Raw genomic sequence first — 18,117 nt, forward strand, 5'->3', positions numbered from 1 at the left:
TGATGTCAGATTACAATAGAGAATTAGCAGAATCCACATCACCTTTTTAAAAATCATGACCTGAAGTTAGCCCTTAAATCTGCCCAGCAGTCATCCCTTATTTTTCAATCCATACATTTCCTTGATTTCCTAGGTGACAAATTTAAGCCTCTCATTTCTCCTTATATCCCAAATAATCTCAGCTACATATTTACTTTTAGCAGATGACTTTTTTCTTTCTTGTGAAAATTAATTTGCATTCAGAAGAGAATATCCACATACCTCATTACCATATTTCTCCAACTATCTGCATCTGTGTCTTTATACTCACTTTCTCTGTTCTCTTGTTGAGTATGAAGACTTAATGGTCCTAGCTAAGGCCTGACCCACCACTTGCAGGCCAGACCTCGTACCTTATTCAAAAAACATTATTTCAGCATTATCCCCTTCCCTCTCTTTTCAACAATTTCTAGCTCTAGGGGGTGGCTTCCCAGAATATAAAACATGCAAATATTACATGAAAAACAAACAACAACAAAAGAACTAAAAAAAAAAACAAAAAAACAACTTTCTGTGGAGCAGGGAAGGAATATTTTTGTCCTCTTATCGGACTTTATATACTGCCCATTTTCTCTCTTAGCTTATTGCTCAAATCCATGGAGATGTTTATATGCTTGGTCCCTGAATTTCCCCTTCCTTTTTCTTAAACCCACACCAATGATTTTTCTCCCTATGCTATACAGCATGACAGTATTTCTCATGACATCAATGGCCTTATCTCACAAATTTTGATGGTCTTTTCTTACTTGCTTTCTAATGGGGTCAGGCACAGCAATTGCTATCTGCTCTTGGGACACATTTCATCAGGCTTGCCAGACACTGCCTTCACATGTTGTTTCTTCTATGCCTCTAATTGCTTTTTTGGTCCCCCTTTAACTTCCAAACTCTAACCATTGGAACCTTCCAGGACTCCATCTTCAAAGTGCTCTCTTTTCCTTTTCTCAGGTTTTTGGTGTTTTGTTTTTTTTTTTTGTTAATTGTTGTTCAAGCACAGTTGTCTCCATTTTACCCCTACCACTCCCCCCACCCCAGTCATCCCCACCTCCCAACCTCAATCCTACCCCCCTTTGGCTTTGTCCATCTGCACTCATTCTGTGGCTAATTTCACTCACTCATTCTCACATCTCTAAATGTCATGTATATGCTGATGAATTCATCCCAAATGTATCTCTAACACCAATGCTTTACCTGAATTCCAGACCTATATATACAATTGCCCACTTGACATATTTATGTGCATATCTATTAGACTATTAGACATCTTGAATGTAACCTTTTAAAAAACTAAGTTTCTGAGCCCTAACTGGTGTGGCTCAGTGGGTTGAGCGTTGTCTTGTAAACCAAAAAGTCACCGGTTTGATTCCAGGTCAGGGCATATGCCTGGGTTGCTGGCCAGGTCCCCATTTGGGGGAATGTGAGAGTCAGCCAATCAATGTTTCTCCCTCTCTTTATCCCTCCCATCTCCTCTCTCTAAAAAATAATCAATAAAATCTTTAAAAATAAAAATCTAAGTTGCTGAGAATCTTTCTCCAAATACCCCCTACCCTCCACCACCTCCCATATCTCAGTTCATGGAAACTTCACTCTTGCAGTTGCTCAGTTTAAAATTGTGGTTTCATCTCTGATACCTCTCATTTTCTCACATGAAACATCCTCTGGATAAATAGCTTCTACCCTGCTCTAAGACACCTTCATCCTTTCCTGGGTCATTACAGATTACAGTTGCCTTTTATTTGAAGGATCCCTGCTTCTCTTTTTGTTTCTCTGAAGACTATTTGCAACACAGCAGCCAAAGTGATTCTGATAAAAGATTGGTCAAATTGTGGTACTCTTCTGTCCAAATCCCAAGAACTCACAGTGTCTTGAGAGGATGTCTGTGACCCAACACCCTTGCTACCTTCTCACTGATATTTCTCTGATCTCATCCGTTACTATTCCCTCTGTAACTCAATGCCTCCAACTCCAAACTTTTTTTATTTCCAGAGTCCATCAAAGCTCTTTGTCCTTTTAAAGTCACAGGTATGTGGCTATGGGCTATGAGAGAAGTCTAGATTGACTGTTGATTTTCCTAATTAAGTGGAAACTCCAGATTAATTGTCAATTATATAATACAAATAACATACCTGTGTGATTACAAATTAATGTGCTTAACTCTAGCATTTACTCTTGAAATAAGAGAACAAGAAATCTTAAGAGAAAATTTGGGTTGAGACCAGATTAAAGGAGAAAAGAAGTGGGAATGATGAGTTCTTGTTTGAATATTTTTCGACTGAAGTCCTGAGGAGACATCTGGGATGCATTACAGTGCACATTTGTACATATGACTCCTTTTTCCTCCTCTTTGTACTTTCTATCTTCTTTTCCGCAAGTGAAAAACATTAAAAGGGCAGCGAAAGAATTATAAAATGCATTTCCTTTCCTTCTCCCTCTAAAGAATTTCCATCAATCAATTAATAGGAAATGATAAGTATGCCATGTTTGAGGACATACTATTTCCAAAACACTAAGGGACCAGAAAGAACTGGAGGTAGAGGAGTTTTTCTTCTTTAAGTTTAAATCAGTTTATTAACACACTTTCTTTCTTTACACTCCCTCCCCCTCCCTCTCAATCACTTCTCCTTCTTTTCCACTTAGAAAAGGCTGTTCAGGAAAAATAGAAAAGAGAAGGCTACTTACTCCTATATCCCCAGGCCGTGGAGCAGGGTCTCAGGTACTACTCAGAATCTTTAGAGAGGGAAGGCAACCATTGCCTTACTTAGCCAGCCAAAGGCCTCTAGCACCTAATAACAGATTCTCCATACCCCCAGGCCTGATTTTCCTCCCCCTCTCTTTTATTTCTGATAATAAGAAGGAGAAGTTGAGGGCTGGGGCTTCAGCCAGAAAGCAGGAACTCCTGGTCATGTTTTTAGAGTTGTAATGGATTTAGTGGTTTTTAATACACAGGTGCCTGCAAAAATGCCTTAGTGGTGAAGATGAACTTCAATGCCCCTATTTAAAATGCATTTATGACATTAAATATATTAAGTCAGTTTTCAAAATGCCAGCACAACAACCTACACAGAAGGTATCAGGCATTGTTGAAACCAAGTAGTTCATTTCTTCATTTGAAAGATGAAGATCTTGAGGTCAAGAGAGGCATCCCCAGAGTGAGACAGACCTGGGTGTAAATCCGTGTTTCCGTGTTCCATCACTTAAGCTATGTGATCTTTTACCAGTTTCCTTTCTGGGCTTCAGTATATATATAAATGCTTTTACCTTGATTTTAATATTTTTCTGAAATTCACATGGATATACCTACTTTTTAAAAAAAAATTTATTGTTATTCAATTACAGTTGTATGCCTTCTCTCCCCATCCCTCCACCCACCCCAGCTGAACCCACCTCCTTCCCCCGCCTCCACCCTCTCCATTGGTTTTGTCCATGTGTCCTTTATAGTAGTTCCTGTAATCCCCTCTTCCCACTGCCCCCCCCCCCCCGGGCTATTGTTAGATTGTTCTTAACTTCAATGTCTCTGGTTATATTTTGTTTGCTTTTTTCTTCGATTTATTATGTTCCAGTTAAAGGTGAGATCATATGGTATTTGTCCCTCACCGTCTGGCTTATTTCACTTAGCATAATGCTCTCCAGTTTCATCCATGCTGTTGCAAAGGGTATAAGCTCCTTCTTTCTCTTTGCTGCATAGAATTCCATTGTGTAAATGCACCATAGTTTTCTGATACACTTATTTACTGATGGGCACTTAGGTTGCTTCCAGTACTTGGCTATTGTAAATTGTGCTGCTATGAACATTGGGGTGCACAGGTTCTTTTCGATTGGTGTTTCAGGGTTCTTAGGGTATAATCCCAGCAGCGGAATTGCCGGGTCAAAGGGCAGTTGCATTTTTAGTTTTCTGAGGAAATTCCATACTGTTTTCCACAGTGGCCTCACCAGTCTGCATTCCCACCAACAGTGCACTAGGGTTCCCTTTTCTCCACATCCTCTCCAGCATTTGTTTGTGGATTTGTTTATGTTGGCCACTCTGACTGGTGTGAGATGGTACCTCATTGTGGTTTTAATTTGCATCTCTCTGATGGCTAGTGATGCTGAGCATCTTTTCATATGTCTCTGGGCTTCAGTATATTTATATGTACAAAAAAAAGTGGGAGAGTGCAAATTGAACTGAGCTCAGTCAGTTCTTGTCAATAGTATATGACAAAAAAACAAAAAATAAAATATGTAATAGCTAAGGAACCAAGCATGGGCCTGGCATCTGGATCTTACTCCAAAAAAAATTATTTCACTTCCCTCCCTTTCTCATCTCAATGACTTGATTCCAAACTCTGAAATCAATGAAGCTTATGGGCGAGATTATAAACTTTAGAGGTCCTAAAAGCCTAAAGGACAAAGGTTCTTCACATTAAATATATAATATATATATATTATATATTTATTAAAAATATATATTTCCATTACTATTTTCCCTTTATACCCCCTTCCATCTCCATCCACCTTCTTCCTGCCCCATAATCACCATACTGTTGTCCTTATCCATGAGTCCTTTCTCGTTTTTGTTCAATCTCTCCACCCCCAATGATGCACTCCTAGGGCTGTTAGCCTGCTCTCTATTTTTACCACCTCACCAATTGTAATTAAGAATAAAAAATACTAAGCCATAAAGTCAAATAAGGAAGTCTAACACAATAATGCGCTTCCCACTGAATACTTCATTGATAGCCTAGCCCATGCCATACATATAGAAGTCAAAACAATAAATATTTGTGGTACCCCCATTTTTATTGCTTTTGCCTTATTGTGTGCTAAGTTTTCCAAATTGCTAACTCATCACCTGAACCAGTACTAGAGTTCAGGTAGCCTCATTCCATGCTAGAGCTCAACATCATCCAACTATCCATATTCTACAAAGAGGCTCAAATCTCCTTTGAGTCATCCTACCTTTCTCTCCTAACCTCTACAAGCAAGCACTCCTTTTTCTAAAAGCACCTTTAATTGACATTTACCTCTCTCTCTCTCCTTCATTGGACATCTGGTTGAAGTGCTAAAAACCAGGTAGGTTCCCACAAAGCATAACTGTAGGACAGGAATGACTCATGAACTTGAACAATTGGTTCTTTCCTGTGTGATATTTGAGCATGGGCCTGTCAATGTTCAGGGAATAGTTTCTACAGAAAGCTGACCTTGTGGAGCCTGGGGAGGAGGTGAGGGCAGAATGTAGGGGAATCTCAGGTCAACCTTCAGTTCTCAGAAGTCTTCTACTGCTTTCCACTCAGCAGGAATTTCATGCTTACATTAGTCTTCTCCACAGCTTATAAAACAAAGTTCTGGGGAGGACCTCTGCCCCCTGCTCAAAGGGGGAGGGTTACAGAAAATAGTTGAGGCAGGAGAGAAGTCTGAGGGAGCATGGGAAGAAAACTCATTCAGGCATATCTGAATCTTTGAGTATTAAACAGACTGGGAACTGGGACCTCCAGTACAGCCAGAGGCATCCAGGTGATGTGACAGACTCTGACTTTATAGCCCATAAGATAGAAAGGGAATCAACACAAGATGTTTATTTAATCACTCAGCAAGCCTGTGTTAGGAATTATTTTTCTAGTTTTTGTAGCAGGCTTTTAAGAAACATATTGTTCATTGATAGGGCACCCATATTCTCAAGGTGCGAATAGTTTAGTGGAAGGAGAGAGAGAAAGAGAAAGGAGTGGATCATCATGATGCAGCATAATACAACATTAGAATAGAAAAGGGCACCATGAAACAAGAGAGGAGGATCAGTTAACTTAAACAAGGTATCAAGAAAAGCTTCTTGGAGGGGATTGACTCTGGGGGCACTTAGAACATTGCCTGGCACATAGTAGGTACTCAAACATTTGTTAAATTAATTTTGTAAAAATTCAGAAATAAAAATTGTGATTGTCTAAAGTTGCTCAAATGTCTATAAAGGTATGGATAATAAAGCAAGAAACATAGTGCATGTGGGTAGACCACATGGCAATGGAACACTGCTTTGTGACCCTGCATGGCCTTGGCAAAGATGTTTATTTCTGGGTAATATCAGTTCCCCAGTATGTGATATGAGGATAATACCATTTATTTCACAATGTTCTAGAGAAGAATAGATTTTTAAAGATACTTTATTATACTGACTCATATAACAAGTGTTCAATAAATTATAAATATTACTGCTATCAGTTTTCATAAATGGAAGGGAAATAAAGCATATAATCACATATCACAAGTCACAGCCAATGACTCCTCTCACAGCAGAAACTGCTGCATGACAAATAGGTGCAGAAAGAAAGTTGTGGCAGCGGGAGCTGGAAGAAGTAGTTGTTAGTCCGAATCAGCCACTCCCCAAGATGAACCAGGGTCAGGCAGTCAGCTAAAGGGGTCTGATGCTCTTCTTCTTACAGGTAAAAGTTAAGATAATGAGTATAATTTCCAGGAATAACATCATATAAACTGATAGGATTTGACTAGCCTGAAAAAGTGAAATGGATGGGGGCAGGATACTGCCTTGGAAAGAAGAGGATAAGAAAGAGACAGAACTGGAATTAGCAGTGGGTGAGCCAAAGAGGGTTCCCTAAAAATTATGCCAGCAATCCAGCCTTAGAGAATCCCAGTAGTGTCTTTTGCTTAACCCTGTTAGACGGGTTCAGGTTGCTGTTAACTATCCAGCCTCTCCAACTCAGGGTCAAACTTTTGTTAAACTGAGATATATGCTCAAGAAAATTCCACAGTGTCCATACATGAATGAGACAAGGTCAGAAGTAATGGAACAATAGGAACAGTGATGGCTCTCTAAGGACAAAATGGGGAGAAGAAGGGAGAAATGGGAAATGAGTACTGTTTTCCATTTAATGTTAATCCTACCAAGCGTGCTCCTAGTTTCTAAGGCTTTATTTGTATAAGTGTTTGAAGCAAAGAATTTCGTGAGCAAATAAATCTCAGAGGGGAGATAAATACTTGTAAAAGCTGTACAGAATTTCTCAGGGAGAAAACCTGTGTGAAAGCCAGAGGAAGTAAAGGAATATTTTATGTGAATTATGGGAATGTTTGTGAGTCATTTCTCACCTCTCTAGGGAGAAAGCTACAGAGATGGTCTGCCCTGTGTTTTTGGCAGCTTTTTTTTTTTCCCAGAGGAAGTGTGTTAAGTGCTTTGTGTGCAGACTTTGCTGATGCACCTGTTTCTGTTTCCCTGCAGATGGATGAGCAGTTCCGGCTCAGTTATAACTTCTCCCCAGAAGTGGAGTTCAAGGCTGTAAGGTCACTCACCTTGGGCAAAGTCACAGGTTTGTACTTCAGTTCACACCTTTCTGGTGGGCTGTGATAAAAATAAATGGATAATAAATAGCTTTCATCAGGGTATTAAGTATTTCAAATCTGGAGCACCTTGCTCCCATAATATCCAATATTTAGAATCAAGATTCTAAGATATTTGATATGGGAGATGCTAAGTTATGTGTGGTGAGTTTGGGAACTGGCATTTACTTTTTTTTTTTTTATAGAAGCTTGAATAACGTAAATTGACTCAATTTTGAATTAATAAATTAATTTAAAAGGCTTACATAACTTTTCATTTATATTTCCTTAATGTTTACCTAAAGACACTAAGGATTTGAAAACCCTAATTATTGGATTGCTCAAATCCTTTATCGCTTTACTAATGCATTAACAATTGTAGGAGAATTGAAATCTCCTATTATAATAGGGGATTTTCTTTTTTCCTACTAGAAGTTTTATAAATTTTCATTTTATATTTGATGAAAGTATTTATTAAGTGCAGGGAATTTGAAACTTTCTTGATGAATTCAATAATTTTTTATTCCTAGTGTTATATTTTCTTACTTTAATTTCTGTTTCTGATGAATCTACTTTGTCTGTTAATGCAACAATTCAGTTTCACTTTAGTTAGTATTTACCTGGCTCATTTTTTCCATATATTTTCTTTCAATATTTATTTTTCTAAATATCATATATGATCTTATTAATGCATAGAGTTGAATTTCATAATTTATACAATCTAACCATCTGTTTTATGAATCGATAAAATAAGTGCATTTACATTTTGGGTTACTATTAAGGTTGAATTTGTTTCTGCCCCCTAATTTCTATTAGTTCAACTTTTCTTATGATTCTACCTTGTTTCTTACTCTCTCTATCACAGTACATTGCAGAAAACAATAACTGGGGGCATTTTAAGTAGGGATCAATTTAACACAGAAAATTTGTTGCTTACAAAATTGTGGCAGCTCTTACAGTGTGGATTCTCATTATTCTCTCTGAATGACTACCCAAGGAGTTTTGAGCCAGTTAATGGGAATCTGTCACCTACGAGGATATCATTGATGCTAAACCAAAGTCCAGAGGACACTGTGACCCCAGTACTACATGTCCATTCCCAAAAGAAACAGCTGTTTGAAAGTTGGTGGCAGAGGACACTTCATCTTACTGTACCATCACTGTGTTGGCCAGTACAAACAGCTGAAAAAGCAGGACAATGACTCTAGTCTTGCCACGGCCTTTCAGATTCATAAATTAGATACTCTAATTTTTAGAATATAAAGTGCATCCAAAAAACTAGCTGCAGTCAGGTCTAAAAAGTGTTCATTTTAATTTATAAAATGGCAGATGAATGAAACAATGGAGGGACCAAATTCAAGGTTAAATTTTATGTTTATTTATTATTCCATTACCTCTTTCTATTAATAACAATTGCTTAATGTACATACTGCTATTTTTGATTTACCAATGAAGTCACTAATTTAATTCTTCTTCATTACTTCATATATTTCAGAACTTTCTATGTATTAGGTTTTTTCTTAACTTTTAAATTTTTTTCAATTACACATTGCATTCAATATTATATTAGTTTCTGGTGTATAGCATAGTAGTTAAATATTTATATAACTTAAGAAGTAGTTCTCCCAAAAAGCTGAGTACCCACCTCGCACTATACAACATTATCACAATATTATTAACTATATTTCCTAAGCTGCATTGTCCATCCCTGAGACTATTTTGTAACTACAAATTTGTAATTCTTTTTTAAAAAAATTATTGTTATTCAATTACAGTTGTCTGCATTTTCTTCCCATACCTAACTCCACACCAGCCGAACCCACCTACCTCCCCCGCCTCCACCCTCTCCATTGGTTTTGTCCAGGTGTCCTTTATAGTAGTTCCTGTAATCCCCTCTCCTCACTGTTACCTCCCCACTCCGCTCTGGCTATTGTTAGATTGTTCTTAACTTCAGTGTCTCTGGTTATATTTTGTTTGCTTTTTTTCTTCTGTTGATTACGTTCCAGTTAATGGTTAGATCATATGGTATTTGTCCCTCACCACCTGGCTTTTTTCACTTAGCATAATGCTCTCCAGTTCCATCCATGCTGTTGCAAAGGGTATAAGTTCCTTCTTTCTCTCTGCTGCATAGAGTTCCATTGTGTAAATGTACCATAGTTTTTTGATCCACTCATTTGCTGATGGGCACTTAGGTTGCTTCCAGTACTTGGCTATTGTAAATTGTGCTGCTATGAACATTAGTGTGCATAGGTTCTTTTGGATTCGTGTTTAGGGTTCTTAGGGTATAATCCAAACTATGGAATTGCTGGGTCAAAGGGCAGTTCCATTTTTAGTTTTCTGAGGAAATTCCATACTGTTTTCCACAGAGGCTGCACCAGTCTATATATAGTGCAGTCTATATATAGTGCACCAACGGTGCGCTAAGGTTACCTTTTCTCTGCATCCTCTCCAACATTTGTTTGTTGATTTGTTTGTGTTGGCCAGTCTGGTGTGAGATGGTACCTCATTGTGGTTTCGATTTGCATCTCTCTGATGGCTAGTGATGCTGAGCATCTTTTCATATGTCTCTGGGCCCTCTGTATGTCTTCCTTGGAGAAGTGTCTGTTCAACTCCTTTGCCCATTTTTTAATTGGGTTGTTTCTCTTCCAGGAGTGGAGTCGTGTGAGTTCTTTATATATTTTGGAGATCAGGCCCTTGTCTGAGGTATCATTGGCAAACATGTTTTCCCATACTGTTGGTTCTCTTTTTATTTTAATGCTGTTTTCTTTAGCAATGCAGAAGCTTTTTATTTTGATGAGGTCCCATTTGTTTATTTTTTCCTTTACGTCCCTTGCTTTAGGGGATGTTGGGAACCGCCCTGCCTGGTTTCAGAGGCTGTAAAACCCATGGTTAAGGCTGAGTCAGAGTTGGGACCATAAGCCACTAAGGAGACAAAGCTTATCTCCCTGGCAGGTGTGCCATCTCTGCCCACTTCACCCTGCTTGGCCCTGAGCTTGGCCAGTTAGCCAATGACAGGTAAGAATCCTCAAGGGAGGATCAACCTAAGACAGGCTCTGGTCACCAGGAATAAGCTTGCAGGGAAGGACTCGGAGGGTTGTGGAAAAAGGGGGTGATGGACCCTCACCCCTCGGCTTTGACATAGCCTGAGTCCTCGTTCTGTCTGCAAGAAGTCTCCTAATCTCTTGGCTGCCTTACTTCCCTTGCCTGACTTAAGCCTGAAGCAATAACAGAGGGCAGTGCAGTCCCGTGCTGGGAGGGGTGGATTCCCTGGGAAATCAGGTCTAACAAAAATACATACATTCCTGTAAAACCTACTTAATTTGTACCCTCACTTTAAAGGATAAGGGTCCAGACCTGAGATGAATCTGGCACCTAAAGTTTTATAGCCCTCTAACTAATTGGTTGTAATTCAGAATAAGCCCTCAAAGTTCTCTGTAAATCATGTATTGTTTAACCCTTACTGCCTAACAATGATTAGTGAACTTTATCTGTATTCCTGTGCCAATGACCTAATAAACGCCAATAGAGAGAAAGGCTGTAGGCTCTTCTCCTTTGAGAGATTGGCCACCTCTTCTCCCCAAGCAGATCATGTCTTGGTAATCTTATTCTTCATCCGTGGTGGACCTGGGGGCTGCGTTAAAGCCCCCCGACAAGGGGACATGTTTGTGAGGATGTTGCTGCATGTAATGTCTGAGATCTTCCTGCAAATGTTTTCCTCTAGGACTTTTATGGTGTTATGACTTATATTTAAGTCTTTTATCTACCTTGAATTCATTTTTGTGTATGGTGTAAGTTGGTGATCGAGTTTCATTTTTTTGCACGTAGCTGTCCAGATCTCCCAACACCATTTGTTGAAGAGGCTGTTTTTGCTCCATTTTACGCTCCTGCCTCCTTTGTCAAATATTAATTGACCATAAAGACTTGGGTTTATTTCAGGGCTCTCTCTTCTATTCCATTGGTCTATGTGCCTGTTTTTATGACAGTACCAGGCTGTTTTGATGACAGTGGCCTTCTAATACAGTTTGATACCAGGTATTATGATCCCTTCTGCTTTGTTCTTCTTTCTCAAAATTGCTGCAGCTATACGAGGTCCATTATGTTTTCATATAAATTTCTGAAATGTTTGTTCTATATCTGAGAAATATGACATGGGTATTTTTATAGGGATTGCATTGAATATATAAAACACTTTTGGTAGAAAGGCCATTGTGATGATGTTAATTCTTCCAATCCATGAGCATGGTACATGCTTCCATTTGTTTGTTTCTTCCTTAATTTCTTTCCTCAGTGTTGTGTAGTTTTCTGAGTACAGATATTTTACTTCCTTTGTTAGGTTTATTCCTAGGTAATTTAATTTTCTTGGTGCTATATCAAATGAAAATTTTTTCCCTGATTTTTGTGTCTTCTGTTTCGTTGTTGGTATACAGGAATGCATTTGAAATCTGAATATTGGCTTTGTATCCAGCTGTTTTGCCTAATTCATTTATTAGGTCAAGTAGTTTTTTGAAGGAGCTTATAGGTTTTTTCATATACAATATCATATCATCTGAAAAGACTGACAGTTTCATTTCCTCCTTTCCAATTTGGATGCCTTTTTTTATTCTTGTTGATTTATTTGTGTTTTTTTATTTACTTATTTTAAAATTTTTATTGTTATTCAATTACAGTTGTATGCCTTTTCTCTGGAGGTGGGTGAGGGTGGTGGATGCCTTTTATGTCTTTTTCTTGTCTGATTGCTGTGGCTAGGACTTTCAATATATGTTGAATAGGAGTGGTGAGATAGGGCATCCTTGTCTTGCTCCTGATCTTAGTGGGAAAACTCTAAGTTTTTGTCCATTGAGTATGATGTTGGCTGTAGGTCTCTCATATATGGCCTTTATTACGTTGAGGAATGCTCCCTCTATTCTCACTTTGCTGAGTGTTTTTATCACAAATGGGTGCTGTATCTTATCAAATGCTTTTTCTGATCTATTGATATGATCATGTGATTTTTGTCTTTGCTGTTCTTTATATGATTTTTTAAAAGAACCAGCTTCTGGTTTCATTGATCCTTATAATTGTGCTTTTAGTCTCTATGTCATTTAACTCTGTTCTGATCTTGGTTATTTCCTTCCTTCTACTTGCTCTGGGCTGTCTTTGTTGTTGTTCTTCAAGTTCTTGTCTGCTTGGGTTAGGTTGTTTGTTTGAAATGTTTCTATCTTTTTAAGGTAGGCCTGCATTGCTATGAACTTTCCTCTCAGGACTGCCTTTGTTGTGTCCCATAATTATTGGGTTGTTGTGAGTTCGTTTTAGTTTGTTGCCAGAAACTTTTTTATTTCTTCCCTAATCTTGTTCTTGACCCATTCATTGTTTAGTAGCATGGTATTCAATCTCCATGATTTTGGGTGTTTGGTTTTTTTTCCTTTGGGTTTGGTTTCTAGTTTCAGTCCCTTGTGGTCAGAGAAAATGCTTGATATGATTTCAAAATTCTTGAATTTGTTGAGGCTTTCTTTGTGTCCTATCACATAGTCTATCTTTGAAAATATTCCATGTAAACTTTAAAAGAATGTGTATTTTGCTTCTTTAGGATGAAAATATATATGTATATATCAATTAAGTCTATTTAATCTAGGGTTCTGTTCAGTGACACAATATCTTTGTTGATATTTTGTTTGGAAGATGTGTCCATTTAAGACAGCGGGGTGTTAAAATCCCCTACTATAATTGTGTTGCTTTCAATATATTTCTTGAAGTCCTCCAAGATTCTGTTTATGTTTTTGGGTGCTCCTATATTGGGTGCATATATATTTACAATGTTTACGTCTTCTTGGTGGATTCTTCCTTTGAGTATTATGAAGTGACTCTCTGGGTCTCCCTTTATGGACCTTCTTTTGAAGTCTATTTTGTCTGTTATGAGTATTGTTACCCTTGCTTTTTTTTTCTGTCCGTATGCTTGGAAAATTATTTTCCAACCCTTCACTTTCAGTCTTTGTAGGTCTTTTGTCCTGATTTGGATCTCTTGTAGGCAGCATATGTGTGAGTCTTGTTTTCTTATTCATTCAGCTATTCTATGTCTTTTGATTGGAGCATTTAATCCATTTATGTTAAGGTTATTATTGATAGGTAGTTATTCATTGCCATTTTTTCCTACCTGTGTTCCTCTGTCTTTCTCTTTTCCTTCCTTTCCTTAAAGCAGTCCCTTTAGCATCTCTTGCAATGCTGGATTGGTGGAAGTGTATTCTTTTAGACTTCTTTAGTCTGGGAAGCTTTTTTTGGGCCTTCTATCTTGATTGAGAGCCTTGCTGGGTAAAGTAGTCTTGGTTGCAGGCCTCTGGTTCTCATCACTTGGAATATTTTTTTTTGCCATTCTCTTCTGGCTTGGAGCATTTCCATTGAGAAGTCAGCTGCTAAACTGATTGGAACTCCCTTGTATGTTACTTCCTATTTTTCCCTTGCTGTCTTTAAGATCCTCTCTTTGTCTTGGAAATTTGCCATTTTAATTATGATGTGTCTTGCAGTGGGCCTCTTTGGGTTCCTCTTGTTTGGGACTCTCTGTGTTTCCTGGATTTGTGTGACTTTTTCTCTCATCAAATTAAGGAAGTTTTCCATCATTACTTTTTCAAACAGGTTTTCTTTCCCTTGCTCTTCTTCTTCTCCTTCTGGTATCCCTATTATATGGATATTATTACATTTCATGTTGTCCTGCATTTCCCTTAATCCTCTTCATTCTTTCTGAGACACTTTTCCTTTTCTTGCTCTTTCTGTGTGTTTCTTTCTAGTTTGTCCTCAGCCCGGTGATCCCATTCTCTGCTTCATCAAGTCTGCTTTTGATTCCTTCTACTGTGTTCTTCAGTTCAGAAATTGTATTATTCATTTCCTCTTGTCCCTTGTTGATAGTTGCTATTTCCTTTTTCATGTTGATATAGTTTGCAGTGACTACGGTAATATCCCTGTAGTTTCTGGTAGTTCTGTGAGGTCAGTGAGCTTCCTGATAACCATTCCTTTGAACTCAGTATCTCATAGTTGACTTACCTCTATTTAGTTAGCGTTCTTTCTGAGGCTTCCTCCTTTCCTTTCATTTGGGAATTGTTTCTTTGTCTTCCCATTGTTTGTGAGACTCTTCTTGTTAGCCTCTGCTTCTTAAATTGATCTATTCTGACTCCCTGGGTTTATGGTATGAACTTCTATGGTAGAATGCCAGTGGGATTCAGTGGTGCTGTCTCCTTAATCTCCTGTGCTCACTGGTCTTGAGCTGACATTTATGGGTGTAACAAGGTCTAACTCTCCTCTTTTCAGCACTCCGGATTTTATTGTCTCACGTGTAGGAAAAGGAGAAAGAAGAAAGAAAGAAGAAAGGAGAAGGGAAGGGAGGAAATAGGGGATAGGAAAGGAATGGAAGGAAGGAAGGAAGGAAGGAAGGAATAAGAAAAGATCAGAGGAAATATAAGAGGGAATTTTAACAAAAATTAAAATAAAAAATAAATAAAAGAAGGCAGGAAGAAGGAATCAAAAAGCAATGGATAGAAGGAAGAAGGAATAAAAAAAGAAAGAAGGACAGAAAGTAAGAAGGAATTTAGGGGGAAAGGAGAAAGAAAAAATGAGAAAGGAAAAAAAAGTCTTCTGCTGGCTTTAAACTGGTCAAGTCAGTTCTGCTGGCCTTCATGTCTGTGAAATGGGAAGGGATGGGTGGAGGGATTGGTTTCACTTTTCTCCCTTCGTGAGCCACACTGTTCACTGTTGTCCAGCCTCCAGTCCAGTTTCTCAGGGTCCTTCTGCTTCCCCCTAGGCCTTTAGTTCACCAGTTTCTCTGTCCTTGAGGTGTACCTTTTTGGGGCAACTCACACTCCACATCTTGCTCTTTGCTGTCCTAGATGCTAGGGGCTCTCCGTGCTCCTTCAGGGTAGCTTAGCACCTTACTTAGTCAAATCTTTCCGGGAACTGCAGTCTCCCCTAGCCCTGCAGCTCCCCTCTGCTGGGCATTCTGCCTTCCTCCTAGAGAGCGAGTAGACCCTGCAGGGCTCTGTGTGCAGAGGCTACATGGGAGGTGTTCATTCCCAGTTGCTTCAGGCATGGTCGCCTGTGGGCAGCCAGGTTGTTGATCATGGTGTGCACCCACTCGGGGTTTCAGACGTGGACACCCAGGCCGCTGTTTGTGGTGTACACCTACCCCGTGGGTTTTGGGGTCTGTGCGCCCAGGCAGCCAGGCCATTGATCTGAGTGCCCACAGTCCTGGGCTTCAGGTGTGTACTGAGGCTGCTTATCAGGTGTTCACAGTCCAGGGCCTGAGGGAGTGGGGGCAGAAGAGGCCACGGCTGCTGCGGAGAATCCTCTAAACAGCTGCTGAGTGCCTCTCTTTTCTCTTTTTCTTTTTGAGAAATTCCTAGTATTTAACCGCCCCCCCCCCCAGGTCCAAACAAGCACCTCGCCTCTCACACAGCCCAGCCTGGCTCTCTCCCAAGAATCTTGGACCAGACCCTGCTGACCCAGCCGGTGACTTCATCTGCCTTGGCCCCTGTGCTGGTCCCAAGGACCTTATTGTCCTTAAGCACTCTTCTTATTGTCCTATCTTTCAATGTCCTATATCTTTGGTCTCTGATCTTCATGTATGCTGGAATACCATTGAATGTTTGCTCTGTTCCTCAGATCAGCTAGGCATTTCACTGGTGCAGAGGGCAAATGGACTGTGCTCCCACCTATTTTGCTGCCATCTTCTCCCAATTTGTAATTCTTAGTCCTTTTGTCTTTTTACCCAGCTCAACTCTCCTCCCGTCTGGTAACTCTCAGTTTGGTCTCTGTATCTATGACTCTGTTTCTGATTTGTTTGTTCATTATGTTTTTTATAAGTAAAATATAAGTAGAACTCACACGACTCCACTCCAGGAAGACAAACAACCCAATTAAAAAATGGGCAAAGGACTTGAACAGACACTTCTCCAAGGAAGACATACAGAAGGCCCAGAGACATATGAAAAGATGCTCAGCATCACTAGCCATCAGAGAGATGCAAATTAAAACCACAATGAGGTATCATCTCACACCAGTCAGAATGGCCAACATAAACAAATCCACAAACAAATGTTGGAGAGGATGCGGAGAAAAGGGAACCCTCGTGCACTGTTGGTGGGAATGCAGACTGGTGAGGCCACTGTGGAAAACAATATGGAATTTCCTCAGAAAACTAAAAATGGAACTGCCCTTTGACCCAGTAATTCCGCTGCTGGGATTATACCCTAAGAACACTGAAACACCAATCCAAAATACCTGTGCACCCCAATGTTCATAGCAGCACAATTTACAATAGCCAAGTACTGGAAGCAACCGAAGTGCCCATCAGCAAACGAGTGGATCCAAAAACTATGGTATATTTACACAATGGAATTCTACACAGCAGAGAGAAAGAAGGAGCTTATACCCTTTGCAACAGCATGGATGAAACTGGAGAGCATTATGCTAAGTGAAATAAGCCAGGAAGTGAGGGACAAATACCATATGATCTCACCTTTAACTGGAACATAAGCAATAGAAGGAAAAAGCAAACAAAATATAACCAGAGACATTGAAGTTAAGAACAATGTAACAATAGCAAGGGCGGGGGTGGGGGGTGGGGGCGGGGACAGTGGGTAGAGGGGATTACAGGAACTACTATAAAGGACACATGAACAAATCCAAGGGGGAGGGTGGAGAGGGGGGAGGGAAGTGGGTTCACCTGGGGTGGGGTGAAGGGATGGGGAGAAAAGGCATACAACTCTAATTAAATAACAATTAAAAAAAATCAGATGGTATTTGTATCTCTTTGACTTCACTTAGTATAATCCCCTATATGTCCATCCATGTAACAAATGGTAAGACTTTGTTCTTTTTTTTCCCCAGTAATATTCCACTTTATATACAGAGTCCAGCAGAAGTAACACCTGTGTGAGTGTGGTTGGTAGGGTCATAATATGTATGTAATAGTTTATAGTTTTAATTTGGACATTTCACCTAAAATACCATATGGTGTGCTTAAGTATGACATTATTATGTTAGAGAACTACGTGCTTATGATTTTGTAATAAAGGATTTTGTAATAAAAAGGGACGTTATTTGTGCTGTACCCTGTATGTTGCACATCCTCTTTATCCACTTATCTATTGATGACCATTCAGTTTGCATTCATATCTTGGCTATTGTAAATAATATTGCAATGAACATAGGGATGCATATATCTTTTTAAATTAATGTTTGGGATTTCCTCAGATAAATACCCAGAATTAAAATTGCTGGGCCATAAAATAGTTGTTGTGTCCTGGGGTTTTTTTGAGGATTCTCCATACTGTGTTTTACAGTTGTTGCATGAATTTGCATTCCCTCCAACAGTGCACTAGGGTTCTTTTTTCTCCACATCCTTGCCAACATTTGCTGTTTGTTGATTTAATGGTGATTGCCATTCTGATAAGTATGAAGTGAAACCTCATTTTGGTTTTAATTTCCATGTTTCTTACAATTAGTGATGTTGAGCATCTGTTCATGTGTCTAGTGGTTGTCTGTATGTCCTCTTTAGAGAAGTGTCTATTAGGTCCTCTGCCCATTTTTTAGATGGATTGTTCATTGCTTGTTTCTTTTGGTATTAAGTTGTATAAGTTATTTATAAATTTTATTTATTAACCCCTTATTGGATGTATTATTGGTGAATGTCTTTACCCATTCAGTAGTTTGTATTTCCTACTTGTTGATTTTATTTTCCTTACTGTGCAAAAACTTTTTAGTTTGATTTAGTCCCACTAGCTCATTTTTTCTTTTGTTTCTATGACCCAGGAAATATAT

At 39.0% G+C, this 18,117-nt stretch overlaps 1 protein-coding gene across 3 annotated transcripts in view; it reads left to right on the forward strand.

The window, feature by feature from the left end:
* CNTNAP5 (contactin associated protein family member 5) overlaps window positions 1-18,117 on the forward strand; it is a 981,662-nt gene that overhangs the window by 917,135 nt on the left and 46,410 nt on the right. For all 3 annotated transcript variants that reach the window (XM_045203156.2, XM_053918555.1, XM_053918556.1), the window contains one exon: window positions 7,238-7,325. In XM_045203156.2, coding sequence (XP_045059091.2) covers window positions 7,238-7,325 — 88 coding nt within the window. The remainder of the gene's footprint in view (window positions 1-7,237; window positions 7,326-18,117) is intronic.

The sequence above is a fragment of the Desmodus rotundus genome, chromosome 2 (genome assembly GCF_022682495.2).
Source record: "Desmodus rotundus isolate HL8 chromosome 2, HLdesRot8A.1, whole genome shotgun sequence".
In the NCBI taxonomy this organism is placed as follows: Eukaryota; Metazoa; Chordata; class Mammalia; order Chiroptera; family Phyllostomidae; genus Desmodus; species Desmodus rotundus.